This window comes from Grampus griseus (genome assembly GCF_964374135.1).
Source record: "Grampus griseus genome assembly, chromosome: 7".
Classification (NCBI taxonomy): Eukaryota; Metazoa; Chordata; class Mammalia; order Artiodactyla; family Delphinidae; genus Grampus; species Grampus griseus.
The window spans coordinates 43,148,356-43,165,010 of record NC_139001.1 but is presented as its reverse complement, the minus strand read 5'-3'; the positions used below and the strand labels follow the sequence as shown (position 1 = coordinate 43,165,010).

The following is a 16,655-nucleotide window of genomic DNA, read 5'->3' as shown; positions in this document are numbered from 1 at the left end:
GTTGGTGATTTCATTTTTAACATGGCCCTCAAGGGCACGGCTGAAGTGCTGTCTAGTGTTCCAAAGTGCCTTACGAAGAAAACGCATGTGATATACAAGCTTTGTTCAGACGTGAGTTATAAAGCTGCCTGCCATGAGTTCAATGTTAATGAATCAACAAGTATATTAGCTAAGGGATCTTTAAACAAACAAGGTTACGTATTGACCAGCAAATGCAAAGGTTGTGCCAGAGGCTCATGGGAACCTAACCCTGTGTTTCCCCTAGATGCAGTGGTTCAGTATCTGCCAACTCAGTGTTCACAGCGACTTTAAAGGACTTTAAGTACAGTGAATAACCAGCATCAACTGTAATTACTCAACCATATTAGAGTACCCACACTCTAAGAATGCAGCAGGCTTATTTAGCATATATACATTTTTTAAAAAGCATAAAAATAAAGGACCTCTTCCACAGTAAAAGCTGTACGAAATCATCCGTTGCCTGAGCTTATTCACATGGAAGGAAGATCATAACTCTCATTTCTAATACATACACATGCTTCGCTTTTCCAGAATTACTCCGATCCTTAGCAATGCCACTTGAGTTGTGCCACTTTTCCTTCAACATCTGGCCCTTAGGGGCTCTTTCAGATATGCAGAAGCTAGAGCACGAGGTCTCTGGTTAACCCCTGGTACGAAAGTAGATGTGTTTTCCATACCCTGGGTTCTGCCACCAGCATGTTGTACCACAGGATGGAGGCCCAACCACTCGGGAGCTGGCTGACATTGGAGATCACCACGATGGGCAGAGAGGCCGTCTAGAAGATGACAAAGACCTTGAAATCATCTGAATCACAGAAGCATCACCTTCAGACCACTATGCAGCCTCTCAACTAAGCGAGGGATTCCTGTACATTTGCATTATCTCTTATATTTGAAAATTAAGAATGTAAAGTTACGTTCTTTGGTTTGTAGTTGAATATGTCTTTGTTATATCTTTTCAGTTAAGAAATAAGTTTCAATGCTTCATATAAAAAATTAGCATAGGACATCTCAACTGGAACATTTAGCTTATAGCACCCGAAGGTTAATTCAGTTCTCTAGCTGCCCGAACGATTAAATTAACATCAAGATAGTACTGGCTGAAAACAATAATCTTTTTTAGCAATTAGGTAAATACGTCTAAAATAAAAATTGAGAAATAAAAATACACGTAACAGTTTAAAATAAAAATAAAGTCTTCCACATCTGGAACATGTAAGTCTTACCTCAAGGTCAATGACCAAACCAGGCTGGCACAACTGGGTTTCAAAACTAAGGGAGTGAAGCTCTTCAGTAACGATGAGAGGACCCTTAAAAGAGAAAAGGGAAACAAAAGGAATATAGCGATTCATTCACTGATCTTGCAACTTGCAAGAGCCTACTAAGCATTTTTTGCAAGAGGCTGCAGACAGCCTGAACCTAACCAGCTGCAATTCAGAAGAACATTTCAATTTTTGAGCATCTATCCCAGATTTCATTATCCCGAGTATCTCACTGTTCTCTCAGAGATCAGATTTCAGGTTTCTGATATTATGGCAAGGGATATGGATTCAGGGGAAAAAAGTGTCGATAGGGAAACAGCAACTTCTAATGGGTTTATTCATGACCTAAGGCATCCTGGCCCTCAGCCCCTTCTGAGGGTGTGTGCGGGCTGCACACCTCAGGCTGGCATGGGGTGGAAAGTGTACACGTGTTCCAGGTGTGATTATCTATCGGGAGGGCTGATTTGCATAAGCCTGGCTGGTCATAAAGTGCCTTGGTATGGGTAGAAAGGTTATATAGTGTTCAAAGTACCTTCATACATATTATCTTACACGAGCATCACAACAACTTAGAACCAGAGAGATGTGGCTGCCCTCCCTGCTCACAGGAGAGGAAACTAAATCCTCGGGAGGTCACAAAGATAGTCAAGATCCAAACCAGGGCTGGTCAGGCCCGGGCCGGTGCCTGTCCCACTGTTCCACACGACCTCTGCTGGCTGTCGTGGGGAAAGACAGCACGCGTGCCACGCAGGCACAAAGGACGACGAGCGGTCCAAACCAAAGCAACTCCAGGCATTCTGTCCTCTGCCCATACTTCATATCTGAAGGCATCACAAACACAGCTCCTCAAGGACTGGCTGTGAAAATGAAACTGACAGAAGGATGATGCACTGGGTAGGGGACACGTGGCAGGAAAACCCTCTCGGCACACATCGTTTTTGGCAGGGCAGTCAATGAAGCTGGCCTCTAGTTCTAGCTCTGACAGTAACTCCCTGTGCACCCTTAGCTAAATCCTGCAAACTTCCTGTGGTCCAACTTCTTTACCTGTGAAATGTGAGTAACACAGTAGCCCACCGTACCTACTCCGCTGGGCTGTCTGTTGAGGGTCCCATAAATTCATGTGCAAAATCACTTGACAACCATAAAGCACAAGCACAGAGTGGTTTCACCGTTATGACAGATACACCATGTCCCAAAGCTTGTCCACTGCCCTTCCCTGCCGGGTCTTCCTGCTTCTCACCCCTCTGTGAGGTGTCCCTGGCCCCCAGGGCCACAGAGCCAACCTCACTGGACAGACCTGCTAGCTAGAGACCAATCACAAGAGAGAAAGATTCACCTCGTTGGTTCTGGCACCGGCGTTTTTCTGTTCTTTCAGTTGCTACAAAAAAAAAAAAAAAATCTTAGTAAACAGTACCATAATCATCAAAGTTGCTATTTTCGTCTACAAATCAAACCAAAGTGGGGACTTAGAAAGAATGAAGGAAGTGAAATTATTTTCAGAACGCAGAACAGGAGGTGAAGTGACCCTTGTGTGGGTTCATGAGGGAGAGTGCCTTTTCCCATCATTCTGACAGCCTGCGAACACCACAGGGTTGAGAAGATCCCAGGGAACAGCACCCTGCTCCCTCCCCCAGGCTAGCTTTTCCCGAACCATCCCCCATCACCTTCATTAGCTGTCGCATGCTCCCTGGGCTCAGGGCACAGCTTCTCTTGCCTTTCCCTCCGCAGAGTTTCCCAGGCCTGTGACTCAGGCCTCTAAGACTGCCCTCAAAAGGACTTCAATCACGCAGGTTCTAAGGGAGTAACCTGGAGCCTCCAGAGCAGCTCCGGACACCCTCAGACTCCTGGGTTGGACCGAGGCTCTCACACGAGGTCTAGCTTCCCAACTATGAGTTTGCGGGTTCACGAAATGGTTGCCAATAAAAAAAGGATGCTTTGAACCTCCCTGCAGGCTCCAGCCCAGGAATTGCGCAGGGCTCAGCACCAACGCACCTACAGAACAACTGGCAGCCCCGATTTTCAGGGAGAGAGGAGAGAAAGCACCACCCACTTAAACCCCTTTGCTGATTTCCACTGCTCGGTGCCCGGGCCCTACTCCTCCAGAGACAAAGTGCTCGAGACAGTGGTTGTGGGCAAGACCCCAGGAGGGAGGTGGTGAAGAAGGGGCCAAAGAGAGACTCCTGGGGCCTGCCACGCTTGGAGGGGGAGAAGGAACGGTCAGGATGTGGGGCAATAATGACCTCTGGGAAAATTCCAACAATCTAGAATGGGTAATCACTGAGGTCCTGGAGGAATCATGTACAGATAGCTTATGTGCACACTGGTTTATGGAATATTTGACTGAGATCACTACCCCCCAAAGAAGGTATCTCTGAGAGGAAGACTGGCAGGAAACAGAGTGGACAGTCCTGGGATAAGGAGGGGGGACCAAGATTCCCCAAGTGCTGCTGAAGCCACCGGCCATGAATTCTAGGAAGCCTTCTGCTAGGGGGTGCCCTGCCCATCACACAGGGCACCAAGTGCCACTCGATCACAAATCAAGTCCTAATAAACCAGACACAACAGAAAAGGGGGAAACTGATCTCCCTACCAGGTGTCGGAATTCTGCCGCCAGACTTCCATTGGTGGACTCCTCCATGTTCATCACCTTCGTGTGAGTGCCCAAAATGTTGAACTTTCGAAACCTAGACAATACAGGGTACAAATACTTAAAAGGCTGGGAACTGTTAAACCAACACATAAACAAACAAAGCGATCGTAAAATATAGCACAAAGTACTTCACGTACCCTTTTACTGTATTTCTCTCATTCACATCTCTGCAAAAAAAAAAAAATATATATATATATATACATATATATGATCACATATGTGTATTTAAAACTTGAGATAAGTTTTAACAAAAATATAAAAGTACAAGATCAATAACAAATAATGGGACTGTTCAGCCCTTTCATTCACTCACACAGTCCCTCAATCAACCCGCACCAGCAATGCCAAGTTTTGCTGAGTGACCTCGGGCAAATAAACTGTCTGGGCCTCACCTTTCTCCACTGTACGTCATGCTAACAGCACCAACCGTACAGGACACTGGAAGAAGGAAACCTGTTACCGGGTAAAGAGAGCACAGAGCACACCCTCAGTAAACGTAAGCCTGAGTTATGGCTATTTGTTGAGCAGTTACTCAGTCGGTGCCTTTCCGAGGCACCGAGCTAAGCACTGGGGACTGAGCAGAGAGCGTTGCTCTGTGGCTACACAACTCAGAGGACCTTCCAAAGTGACAGCTCGATCCTTATTTTTGTTCTCTGTTATTTTTAACGCTTTCAGAGAAGTACTTGAATGGTCAATTATTTGGGAAAACTATCAAGTTTAAGTTTTAAATCTGAGGTTAAAATCTTGAGAGACCTGTATCTTATATAAATGTAGCGATAACGTCGTCATGTTCTGGACAAATAATGTATCTGTCAGGCGTAGGCGAAGGTTAGAGATCATTAGCTCACTCATAGTTAAATGAGTTAGCTTCCTTTCCTGTCTCAACTAGAAGTTCAATGCTTTTGTGAAAGAGAATCACCGTCAGTTGTAACAGTGACCAATTTTCCCATCTGGAAAAAAAAAAAAAAAGAACTTACACTTCATAACCACGGAATATTTCTAATGACCAAGAAGCCAGCCTTGGCATATGACAATTAGCTAACTCGACACTTCACCTGGACTTCATCACTTTCCCCCAGCGTCCTTTTCCTGCCCCAGGACTCCAGCCAGGACCCCACGTGACATTTGTCATCATATCACCCTAGCCTCCTCTGGTCTGTAACACGTTCTCACACGTTCCTTGTCTTTGAGGTTTTTGACAGTTTTGAGTATCACTGCTCAGGTGTTTTAGGAATGTCCTTCAACTTGAGTTTCTCCAGTGTGGCATCTCAGTTTTTTAAATTGTGGTAAAATATACATAACAGAAAATTTATTATTTTAAGTATTTTAAGCATGCAGTTCAGTAGCATTAATATACCCACATTTTGTGCAAAAAAAGAAAATTCACAATAAAAGGAATAGTGTGATACAAAGCCACCTTGTCAAAGCTAAGAAGAAAACTCAGAACTGGAACAGACAGAAAAGACAAAAGAGCAAGAAAAAACTGAAAGAGAGACTGAGTTAAGCAGAGTGTGGTAAACTGTAGTGGCCACAAAACCTCTACAGCTTTTCTTTTCAAGAGGCAGAATGTATTTCCCTGTCCCTTGAATCTCAGGGGACTTTGACTTGCTTTTCCCCACACAATGGACGGGAGTGGTGCCGTACAAGTTCCAAGTCTAGCCTAACAGGCCCAGCACGCTGCTGCTCTGATCCACTTGGAACACCGCTGCCGTATGAGAAAGCCCAGGCTGACCTCTTTGAGAGCCCAACAGAGAAGGGCCCAGTTATCCCAGCAGAGACAGACACATACAAGGCCATGCTAGACCGCCCAGCAACAACCAAGCCAGCCCAGACCAGAAGGACCACACACAGCCCACAGCATAAGAGAAATTAATAAGTTTTAGAGTTTAAGCCACTAAATTTTGGGGGTTTTATGCAGCAAAAGCTAACTGATACACAGAGAAACCAAAGATGATGGGAGAAAAGCAAAGGCAAGGCACAGACTATGCTACAAAGAAGGCTATAGTTACAGGAATGGAAAGAGACAAAAAGCCAGAGGAAAATGACTTGGATTATCATAAATGGTTTTGAAACTTGGTAAACCAGAATGTTACACACACCAACAAAAGCATTAAATATATCAAGGGGGGATGGCAGGGGCTAAGCCATCTTGTTCCTTGATGTAAGTGCTTAGGTCACTGATAGTTCAGGTCCAGGGACTAAGGACAAAACAGGATGGGCCTGCTCCATTTAGACCCCATGAGAGATGCTGCCCATTCCTGGGTTCTTACTGCCCAGAAGAGACAAGTGTGAGGCCAGCAGGCTCCACACAGGCCCCCCAAAATGCTGTCAGCTTCACTCCGGAAACAAGTCCACACTGGCTGCAGAATCATGGTGGCCTGGAGTTTGATCAAGGGCCCTTCCTCTAGGGCTGGCCTAGGAGGAGGGGTGGTAGCTGCTTGGAGACTTGATCATTACAAGCTCATATACATAAAATGCACTCATTCTTTTGTTCACTTATAGTCTAAAAAGCCACAAGCACGTTGATACCAGCTCTAGGGGATGCTCCCAACATCCAGAACAGGAGCTATCAATTTAAATGTGCTGGGATCACTTACAAACAGCCCCAGTGCAAAAGTCTATGTTTAGTTAACAAAACCAGCAATTTCAACAGTACATGTACCTTAGATAATATTAAAGATATCTTACTTATCAAATAAGACTTTGACTTTCAAGTTATAATTCAGCTCTTGCAATTTCACCAACAATCTGCAAAGAAAAAAGTCATAATTACTTTTTAAAATTATCTGTTACCATTTATTTATCATGCCAATTCCCTACTGATGAACATTTCAATAACCCCCACCCACCTCATGCAGTTTTTGGTTATTACAAACAATGGAAGTGACATCCGTGTATGTCTACTTGGATGTTTTTAAAGTGTATTTGTAGGATAAATTCCTAGCTGTGAAACTGCTGGGACAAAACTGTAACATTAAGTTCTGACACACAGCAGCACTGATTTTATATTCCCACCAAACATTAGTGAGGGTATCTGCTTCTCTGTATCGCCTCGCCAATGCTGAGTTTTATCAAAATTTCTATTTGGGGCTAAAAATAGCAAACACTGCCCTTTACTAAAACTTGTATCTAATGCTTATTCTGCTGGGAGAAAACAAAAACTATCACCCATAATCAGGAAAGTGAAGGTCACATCTATAATCACCCCAGGGCAGTGTGGAGAGATGGAAGGAGCCGTGGGCTGACACTCAGGTGTGCTCTGCTCTGATGAGCTGGAGAGCTGGGGAAGAAGCCCCTCACTGGTTGGCTCCCTTTAGTGAAGCAGATGATGGGATTAGATTTCTCCTCCTGCCAGCTGTGAGTTCTGGGACCTCACGGGTGCTAAAGCGTGGTGCTGTTCACTGGCAGCCAACAGGCAGCACCTGTGGACCTAACTCAGCAGCACCCTGGAAAAAAGGACGAGGGCCAACTCTGACGGCAAGTGCAGCTCTTCTGAGTCCAGCTGCTCACCAGCGGAGGAAGAGCTAAATGAATGCAGCCATGCAATGGAAGAAAGTAAAGCTGTAAAAGCTGTACGTTCTAACATGGGAACACTTCCATAACTTATTATGAAGGAGAAAAACAGGCTGCCAAAAAACAGACAGCAGAACCCTCGTTTCTAAAAATGAAATACTGTATGTCATATATATTTGTGTGTCTATGCATGAAAAAAATATGTGTAAGTACAATGTATTTATTTATATATTTATGTAGACATGGGCAAAATTCTGGGAGGACTGACACCAGGCTGTTTACCATGGTGGTCTACAGATATTTAGATCACATACAACTTTGAGAAATCTGAGGAAAGCTATGAACACATTCAGCAGAAAAAGGTACCCGTCATAAGTCCACATTCACACACACTGCATACATTTTGGGGGGAATGTAAAGCTCAGGTTATGAGTTTATGCTCAAGAGGGGATGAGGCTGCTGGGAACTTCTACTCTCTACTATATGCAGTTCTGCAATTTTGAATTCCTATTTACAGTAAACATTCATTACATCTATAACTGGAAAAAAATCAGGGGTGTGTGTGTGTGTGTGTATACACACATATCTCTTCTATTTCTAGTCTGAATAGAAAAGACAAGACTCTTAGATATTCTAAATAAGAATTCATATTAAAATGCCTACTGCAAAATTACTTCCTCTAAAGCACCATATATAACAGTGTTGTGAAAGGAAGCTGGGGTGCAAACTTTGTGATAGGAGGTGCAGGGTCTTTTCTTTATTACCTCAACTTCACAGTGAATTGTACTCCAGTCTTCAGGACCAATGGCCTCTGAGGATGAGTTGGCATGCAGGGCTGTCTTTCCACCACAAATGAGCTGTAAATTCCCAGCAAAGGGTAAATTAGCATTTCCATTAATGCTGAGGCAGTAAAAGGTTATTTTCCCTAAAGAGGAGAGGGGTTAGAGAGCACAAGCCAAAAAAAAGTTTGAAAGATTTTAACAAATTGGATGAATAAAGTGAGGTTTTCTAGTCAGTAAAGAAATCCCCAAATCTACTGCACTCAACAGAATCCTAGTAACTGCAGTGAACTGTGATACTCTTCAACAATGAAAATTCTGAACGGGATTCTGTTCATTTACAAATTTAAGAATCAAATTTGCTAATTAGACTTAGTGTGGTGATCATTTCACAATATGTACAAATACCAAATCATTATGTTGTACATCTGAAACTAATACAAGGTTATATGTCAATAACATCTCAATTTAAAAGTAAAAATAGGGAAGTCCCTGGTGGTCCAGTGGTTAGGACTCCGTGCTTCCACTGCAGGGGGCATGGGTTCAATCCCTGGTCAGGGAGCTAAGATTCCACATGCCTCGTGGCATGGCCAAAAATAAATAAATAAAAAAATAAAAACAAGATAAAAATAAATTTTACTACAGTTGAAAGTGAACCATGTACCATATTGCTTACCACCATAATTTGAGACTGACATTTTAACATCCTTTGGAAAATTGATTTTAAAATTGTTTAGTAATATTTATTATCTAATAAACATTTCCAAACATTAAATTTAATTTAAAAAAATAATGAAATTTGCATTCTAAAACCCAAGTAAATGTCCTCGATTATTTCAAAATCCAACATCTAGGCATTCCTGTTTGGACATTAGCCACAGGGAACCAAAGACATTTTAATTACATTAGCATTTAAAAAATTGCAATATGGGGCTTCTTCCCTGGTGGCGCAGTGGTTGAGAGTCCGCCTGCCGATGCAGGGGACACGGGTTCGTGCCCCAGTCCGGGAAGATCCAACATGCCATGGAGCGGCTGGGCCCGTGAGCCATGGCCGCTGAGCCTGCGCGTCCGGAGCCTGTGCTCCGCAACGGGAGAGGCCACAACAGTGAGAGGCCCGCGGACCGCAAAAAAAAAAAAAAAATTTACAATATGAATTCTACTTAGTGCCATTTGTTTACCTACTAAGCATATCTGAAACACCTACCCATGGGCAAGGTACTATGTAAGGCCCTGGTGGGGGAAGAAGATGACAAAGGCACATCTCTATCTACTAGGACCTTTCAATTTACAACAAAGAAAACAGAAATACACAGACAATGATATAATAAAATCCAGAATGGGAGAAAAATAAAGAATGAACTATGCAGATCTGGAAGGGAGACAACATCTGCCTGGGAACTCTGGGAAGATTTCATGATGAGATATAAGGTGAAACGTTCAGGATGCAGTTTCGAAATGAGGTACAAGAGAAGAAAGCTCTGAGGCAGAGAAAATACTGTTGGGAGAGGAACGGAGAAGCAAATATCCAGGGTAGGCACGAAGTCAAGTCTGCCTGGAAATGGGGCATGTATAGAAGCTAATTCTGGAGTGGCTAGTGAGGGCCAGGCTGTGCAGGTGCGGCTTGGGTGACTGCATGCGGGGCTCCCCTGAGATCAGCAGGTGGCAAAAAACCTGATTGAACTGTGCTCTGGGAGAGCACAGGGTCACAGGGACAGGGAGGAAGGGGCTTGGGAGGGACCATTTGGGAGGCTACCACGCCAACAGGTCAATAGAGAGGATTTGAGAGCTTGAAATGTGATGAGACCATGGAATAGGAAAGAGAGGACAAATATCATCAGGTTAGACTAGACAGGTCTCGTCACAGACTGGCCACAGGGAAGGAGACTGGTAACCCGTCTAAACGGTCACAAGAATGACAGGCCAACGACATAAGCAAGGAGTTCGGGAAGACCTGATTCGGGGAAGCCATAAAAAATTTTACATAACCTATTAAACCCTTCTAAATTATCTGAATTACCAGAAAAATTTTCCTCTGGGTAAAATAATTGCAAAAAGTGCAAAAACATCTCCCTCAAGTTACCTCTGAATGAGCTGCTGGAAGAGGCTGAAGGTGCGGTCCCATAACGCTTGTTTGTTTTTTGTGATAGGGTCATGTTCATAGGTGTATTTCTGTTCCAACTCCTCAAGCTTTTTAAGCTGCTGACGAACCTGCTGCAGACTCTCTGCCACTATGGTGAACCTGGGAAGGTACAAGCCACAGGGGTCTCCATCAGAAAGCAGCCTGGATTAAACAGAATCACGGAAACCAACAAGTACTTTTTACAGACAACACACGACGTTATCTGCCCAGCTCTGAAGTGCAGGGAGAAACAGAACAAACCTGATTTGTGTGAAAAAACTAATATGCATGAACGATTACAGCCCAGATTAAAAAACTGCATCCCACTGAGATGGCCCTAAGGCCATCTCTGCAGAGATGTATTCACATCTCTGCAGGAGGCTCCTTGTGGCCTAAGGTGACCATGGGGGCCCCAGACAGCGGAGGGCCTCGCTGGGCACCTGGGGGGCTCGGAGGTCAGCATCTCACAAGGCTCACGGGGACACACTGGGCTGGGGAGCTCCATTCCTATCCACAAAAAACTGGGATATGGAATGGCAACTCACAGAATAAAAATAAATGGCTGACTATTGTGAATTTTTAAAAACAGCAATCCAGAAAGTAATCTCATGAGGTCTCTGGTCCTTGGGCCCTTCAGAACTGTTCCAGGCCACCCCCCGCTCCTACCCACTGATTCTACTGCTTCCATCCCCTCTGCTCAGTTCTGTCAGCCCTCCCCTGGACTACGCTAATAAACTCAGAGCAGACCAACTGGCCTTTCTGTCTCTATTCTATCCTCAGGCTTCAGCCAGAGTGACCTAAATAAAAAATCAGAGAAATGAACCTCCACTTAAATAAAAGGCCTGCCCGGCTCACCAGTATCCACTGGGTAAAATCCCGGAGTTCCCAGCACAGTACGGGAACCTCCGTGACCAGGCTCCAGCCTCTTGCCAGCTCCACTTTCTTCCTTCCCTCTCTGGCACCCGACTCTCTAGCCATCCAACATGAGAACTGCGGGCCCCAGCTCATGCCAGCCTCCCCTCCCCTCTGCCCCATCCACACTCTTCTCCTTCCTGGTCTACATGAAGTTTTCCTATTCACTCTCGAATCCGTGCAAGATCACTTTGTCTCATTAATCTTTCCTGGTGACTCCTTCCTTCATCCTCCATGAACTCTGGATGGTCTCCGTTGGAGCCCTGGCAACCTTTCACTGAACAGTTATTACCACGCCCATCTCCCGCCTCCACACTGAGAGCTCCTTACTGGCAACGACCAAGAATCATTCACCTTGTGTCCCAGGTCCTAGCCCAGTGCCTGGCATACAGCATTTCATAAGTATTTACTAGACGGATGACTGAAATGTATGGCCCACAAACTATTATTTCACGTAAGCCTGTAAAATGCCCTTTTGTTTTTAAAACCTTGGGACTCAAGTTGTTAACTGTGTTGTGTGATGACCATGTCACTGGTGTGTTGGCACAAATGACATGTCCCATGGTACACATACAGCAGGGAGAGGAGTCCTCCAAACCATGCAGGATGTGGCTGAACGTGGCCACAGGTGTGATTAACACTGTGCTTTTCAAGTGTTTCCAGGCCAAGAAGCAGTTGGACTACATCAAACTCTAAACCAAAGGTTTGACAGAGTCCATTCAACTAACACAGCTGGAACGTGCACTTTACGAGTTTATATGGTTAGCCAGTCAGCTGCCAATGTTCTGCTTCGGAGAATCTTACCAGTTCTGCAGCTGATCAAGGCAAGCATTGGGGGGTCCCCCGATACAGGCACTCTGCTGTCTCCGCTTCCATTCCACAAGTTCATCATTAATCAGGGCTTTCTGGGTAAGTTCGGTGGCATTCAACAACTCTATTATTTTGTGAACTACTTCCTAAAGGGAGAGAAAGAGACAAAGCGAAATAAACTCATCTTTAATCATTGAATTTTATTCTTTCATCTCAACTGGGTTGCTCTAAGTGAAATGGTTATAAAAATAATTTTGCCTCTATTCCAAACTTCAAGTCCATTATTTACAGTCTGTGACAAAAGCGACACGTTATTCTGGAAAGTGAATCACTACCTTTCTCTTATTGTCAAGCATTAAATACATCTTCTGGAGTAACATCTGTTCCTGTTTCTGATCATTCTTTGCCACACCATTGGTTTCATGTTCTGTGAATTGGGAGAGACAGCAGATAAATATAAATATAAAAGAAGACAAAACCAACTGAAGCCAAGATTTACATCCATTTAGGAAAAATATGATCCAAACGCTATCTGGAGATACGTCAAAGCTTGGTTTTTCTTCAATCATTGTTGAACAAAACGGTAAAAATGGCCTAAGTACAAAAACCGGATCCACTGAAACAAAGTCCTTGTTTACAATGACTCACATAAACGGGAAACAGTACTGTCTGGTTCTTAAGGCACTGTCAGAATATTACCTAAATGAATATAAGTGACAAAATTCACAACCTCAGTTAAAAAATAATTGATACAAAGCATCTCTGTGGCTTTAAAGAGAAGCAGACAATTAGGAAATTGTAATTGAGGTTTCTTTCTCTCATACTTCTTTCAAATTCTTACTAATAATCTCTCCATTCTACCATGGTATCCTCCAAATGACTGCTAGGGTTCCAGCAGCAACCTGCTTGCTCTACACAATGCACACTTCTGGATTATTTTCAGTGGACGTCCTGTCATCATTAAAAACGAGCAACAACAACAAAATCCGAGCGAAACTGCTTTAAAACATGTGAAAAATGCTGAACTTCCCCTGTGGAGTATACACATGGAGCTGGAATATTTGGAGGAACTTCAGTTATTAGGGCAGGGGAACCCCACACACATATCCGTCTATGTCCATCAGTGGGCTAGGCACAGTAAATAGAGTGAATAGCACGTAACCAGGATGTATTAACTGGGGGCGATTTTGCCCCCCAGGGATCACTTGGCAATGTTTGGAGACAGTTTTGGTTGTCACCACTGGGGACCACCACTGGGGATAGTTCTACTGCCACCTGGTGGGCAGAAGTCAGGGATGCTGCTAAACATCTTACAATGCACAGGACAACCCCCAAAACAGTTATCAGCCCCAAAATGTCAATAGTACTGAGGTTGAAAAACCCTGGCCTGGGTCACCAAGAAGCCAAGACTAGCAATTCAGAGTCTTAAAATGTTCGGTAAATATGAAGGAGTATCTGCCTTTGTTATCTAGTGTAGGTAGAAAAAATAACAGGCAATGGACACCGATTTAAATGTTAACTCTTACCTCTGTTCTGCAAGGTTTTACATTTAAAGTCATATTCATCCTGTAAATCTTCTAGGGTCTTGATTTCATGCTCTATACACTACAAGTAAAGACAGAAACAAGTTTTCCACCATACTTAGGACAAAGACTTTAGGAGACAGATTACTGGTACTATAGGACCCAGAAAACCATGGATGCAATCCTGCTCCCTCAAAGATGGATTAGACTTGCAAAATTCTAATCACATGTATGAAATAACTTATATCTCCTTAGCTAGTACATAAGAACCTTTTTATGAAAGAAAATATATAGCTATTTCTGGACTGGGCCACTTGATGCCTACTTTAATGAAGTAGATCTGGCAACATGCCGTCTGAAGCACAAAGTCAAGGCCGCGCTGGCCCTCAGCAGAAAGGCCGTTTCCACAGATACGGGCCCAGGGCAAGGCTGGACTCCTCACCCTTTCCCCCAAACAGCACCCACAGTGGAAGGGAGTGAACACATACCACCAAGGGCACCACCTCCAGAAATGTCTGGGAAGTTTTATCTTAAAGTTATTGTGGATATTTTATTCTAATCAGAAATACATCAGAATTTCCTTGTTTGAGATGTTTTTGTTCCCCTTCCAAGTCTTAGAATAAAACAGGTGCTTGAGGAAGATCATGTTTATCCTAGGACTCTATGGAACCCCAGACACACCCCCATTTGAAAGGTGCAGACATAAAGGGCTATTTAGAGCAGCAACAACTAGTTTACTGGGTGATAGGGCAAAGTCAACAGTTACTGCACAATCTTGCAAGGAAGGAAAAGATAAGCTCAATGTTTGCAAGTTGTAACAGGGGCCAAAAATGTCTATCTGCTCATTGGTTTCACCAATTTGTTTACTTAGGGTTTCAAACTTGAGCGAAACTTTTCTTCTCAACTACTTAAAAGCCTGAAATCAGTCACAATGCTTACACTAGAGCAACTGAAACCTTTTTTCCTCTACAAAAAGTTACAAAGAAGATGTATACATTTACTGAATACTCACCATAACTTTGTCCTTCACATTTCTGACTCTGCTGTCAAGCTCCTGCTGTTTGTCTAACATTACAGTGGTCTGAATATTCCCTGCCTGAGCCTGTAATGGAAGGTACACAGTTAACAGCCATTACTTCCTCTGTCCTATTTACCTGCTGGTTATGCTCCAAAGTCAAGTCTACCCCGTGCCCCACCTAACTCCCGGACCTTCCAAAACCTCCTGCAGGCCTCCCACATGAGTGTGCACAAGAAAAGCTCAGTTCCCAAGGCCCCTGAAAATACTGGCGAACTGTTAACAAGCCTACAGAAAGACCAGGCTCAGTTCATGCCTAAAATAAATAGTATTTCTGGAATTTTCCATTAGTTCATACAGTTGCATGGGACCACACAGGAAGTTATTTTAGTTTCTCAAATTCCGTAGACAACATTATTCTTATTAGCCCTGTACTCATTTGTCTCAAAGCCATGCAATTCACAGTGTGGTCCCCAGACAAGCAGCATCTTACCACCCCGGAGCTTGCTGGAAATGCAGAATTTCAGGTCCTAATCTGATTACTGAATCAGAAACCCCATTTTGACAAGATTCCAGATAATGCAGAGTTATATCAAAATTGAACAGTACAGAGAAAGACAAATATCATATGATGCCGCTTGTATGTAGAATCTAAAATAATGATGCAAATGAGCTTATTTACAAAACAGAAATAGACTCACAGACATAGAAAGCAAATTTATGGTTACCAAAGGGGAAAGGTCGGGGGAGGGGTAAATTAGGAGTATGGGATTAACATATATAACTATATTTAAAACAGATAACAAGCAAGTACCTAAATGTATAACACAGGGAATTATACTCAATACCTTGTAATAACCTATAATGGAGAAGAATCTAAAAAAGTATGTGTATGTGCGCGTGTGTGTGTACATAACTGAATCACTTTGCTGTACACTTGAACACTTGAAACTAACACATTGTAAATCAACTATATTTAAATAAAAATTAATTTTTAAAAAACATTAAAAAATTGAACAGTACTGCCATTAAGGACTTCAATGAATATCTGCTCCTATAAAGTAATAATGAATACCATTCCAGATGCAGTGGGTAGAGTTAGTCTTCATCCTTGACAGCCAGAAAACAATTTGTTATTTTTATCGGGATCACATTAAAATTATGAATTAACTGAGGGAAAGCCGATATATTTATGATGTCGTCTTTAATTCTTATGCTTCTAATGGCTTCCTCTTGTCAATTGCAATACCACTAATACAATGCTAAGCAGCAGTGGAAACAGTGGACATCCTTGCCGTAGTTCTGACGGATGTTTTGTCCGTGAAGTAAGATACTGTTTTAGAAGCAGGAGATGTATATTTTAGTAGGTTAAGGAGGTATCCATCAGCTCCTAGTTTATTGAATTTTTAAAAATCAGGGATGAGTGTTCGATTTTGTCATCCTTTTCAGCATCTTTTCGATACCCCCAGACATCCAGGACCTTCCCTCAAATCCCAGGAAGGTCTTCTTTCTCTTGCTCGCAGCTGGGCAGTCCACTAACCTCGTTCCAGGGGTTCACCGATAAGTCAGGTGCCCTCTGAGAGGCTTAAAATGAACCTCTCCCCAGGAACTTCACATTTTTAAAAGGAGGTCAAAAGCTGACATGCCTTTGAGACCAAAGCACCCGCAGGAGATGGGGCTGATCTGGGAGAGCAGAAATCACCTCCTGTGCCTCCGAGTGCTGACTCTGGGCCAAATGAGGAGAGAAATGCTTAGGTAGCAAGGTGGACAGTTCACTCTTCTGCCCATCTCTGCTCTCAACTGTCCTCCCAAGTCTATCTGAGGTACAGGAGCAGCCCCTTGCATAATGCTGGTAAGATGAAAATCCCACAGGATAGTCAAAATTTCCTGCTGAAAGTCTCCCAGGTGCATGCCATACTGAAGAAGGCACACCCCTCTCAGAGGAGACAATGCAGCCAGCTTTTCCTCCTGACAGACACCTTTGCTCACTAGGCTGGGTCCAGGATGAACTAGCCAGTCTGAGTTTAGAACAAATAATATGTATCTTTAAG

At 43.4% G+C, this 16,655-nt stretch overlaps 1 protein-coding gene across 3 annotated transcripts in view; it reads right to left on the bottom strand.

Annotated features, from left to right (window-relative positions):
• Window positions 1-16,655, bottom strand: part of STAT1 (signal transducer and activator of transcription 1) — a 41,642-nt gene that overhangs the window by 12,688 nt on the left and 12,299 nt on the right. For all 3 annotated transcript variants that reach the window (XM_082658629.1, XM_082658628.1, XM_082658630.1), the window contains 12 exons: window positions 14,602-14,691; window positions 13,593-13,671; window positions 12,402-12,493; window positions 12,061-12,212; window positions 10,306-10,464; window positions 8,211-8,303; window positions 6,622-6,681; window positions 4,071-4,100; window positions 3,874-3,967; window positions 2,620-2,661; window positions 1,248-1,331; window positions 699-797 (listed from right to left, as the gene is read on the bottom strand). In XM_082658629.1, the coding sequence (XP_082514755.1) occupies window positions 699-797; window positions 1,248-1,331; window positions 2,620-2,661; window positions 3,874-3,967; window positions 4,071-4,100; window positions 6,622-6,681; window positions 8,211-8,303; window positions 10,306-10,464; window positions 12,061-12,212; window positions 12,402-12,493; window positions 13,593-13,671; window positions 14,602-14,691 (1,074 nt within the window). The remainder of the gene's footprint in view (window positions 1-698; window positions 798-1,247; window positions 1,332-2,619; window positions 2,662-3,873; window positions 3,968-4,070; window positions 4,101-6,621; window positions 6,682-8,210; window positions 8,304-10,305; window positions 10,465-12,060; window positions 12,213-12,401; window positions 12,494-13,592; window positions 13,672-14,601; window positions 14,692-16,655) is intronic.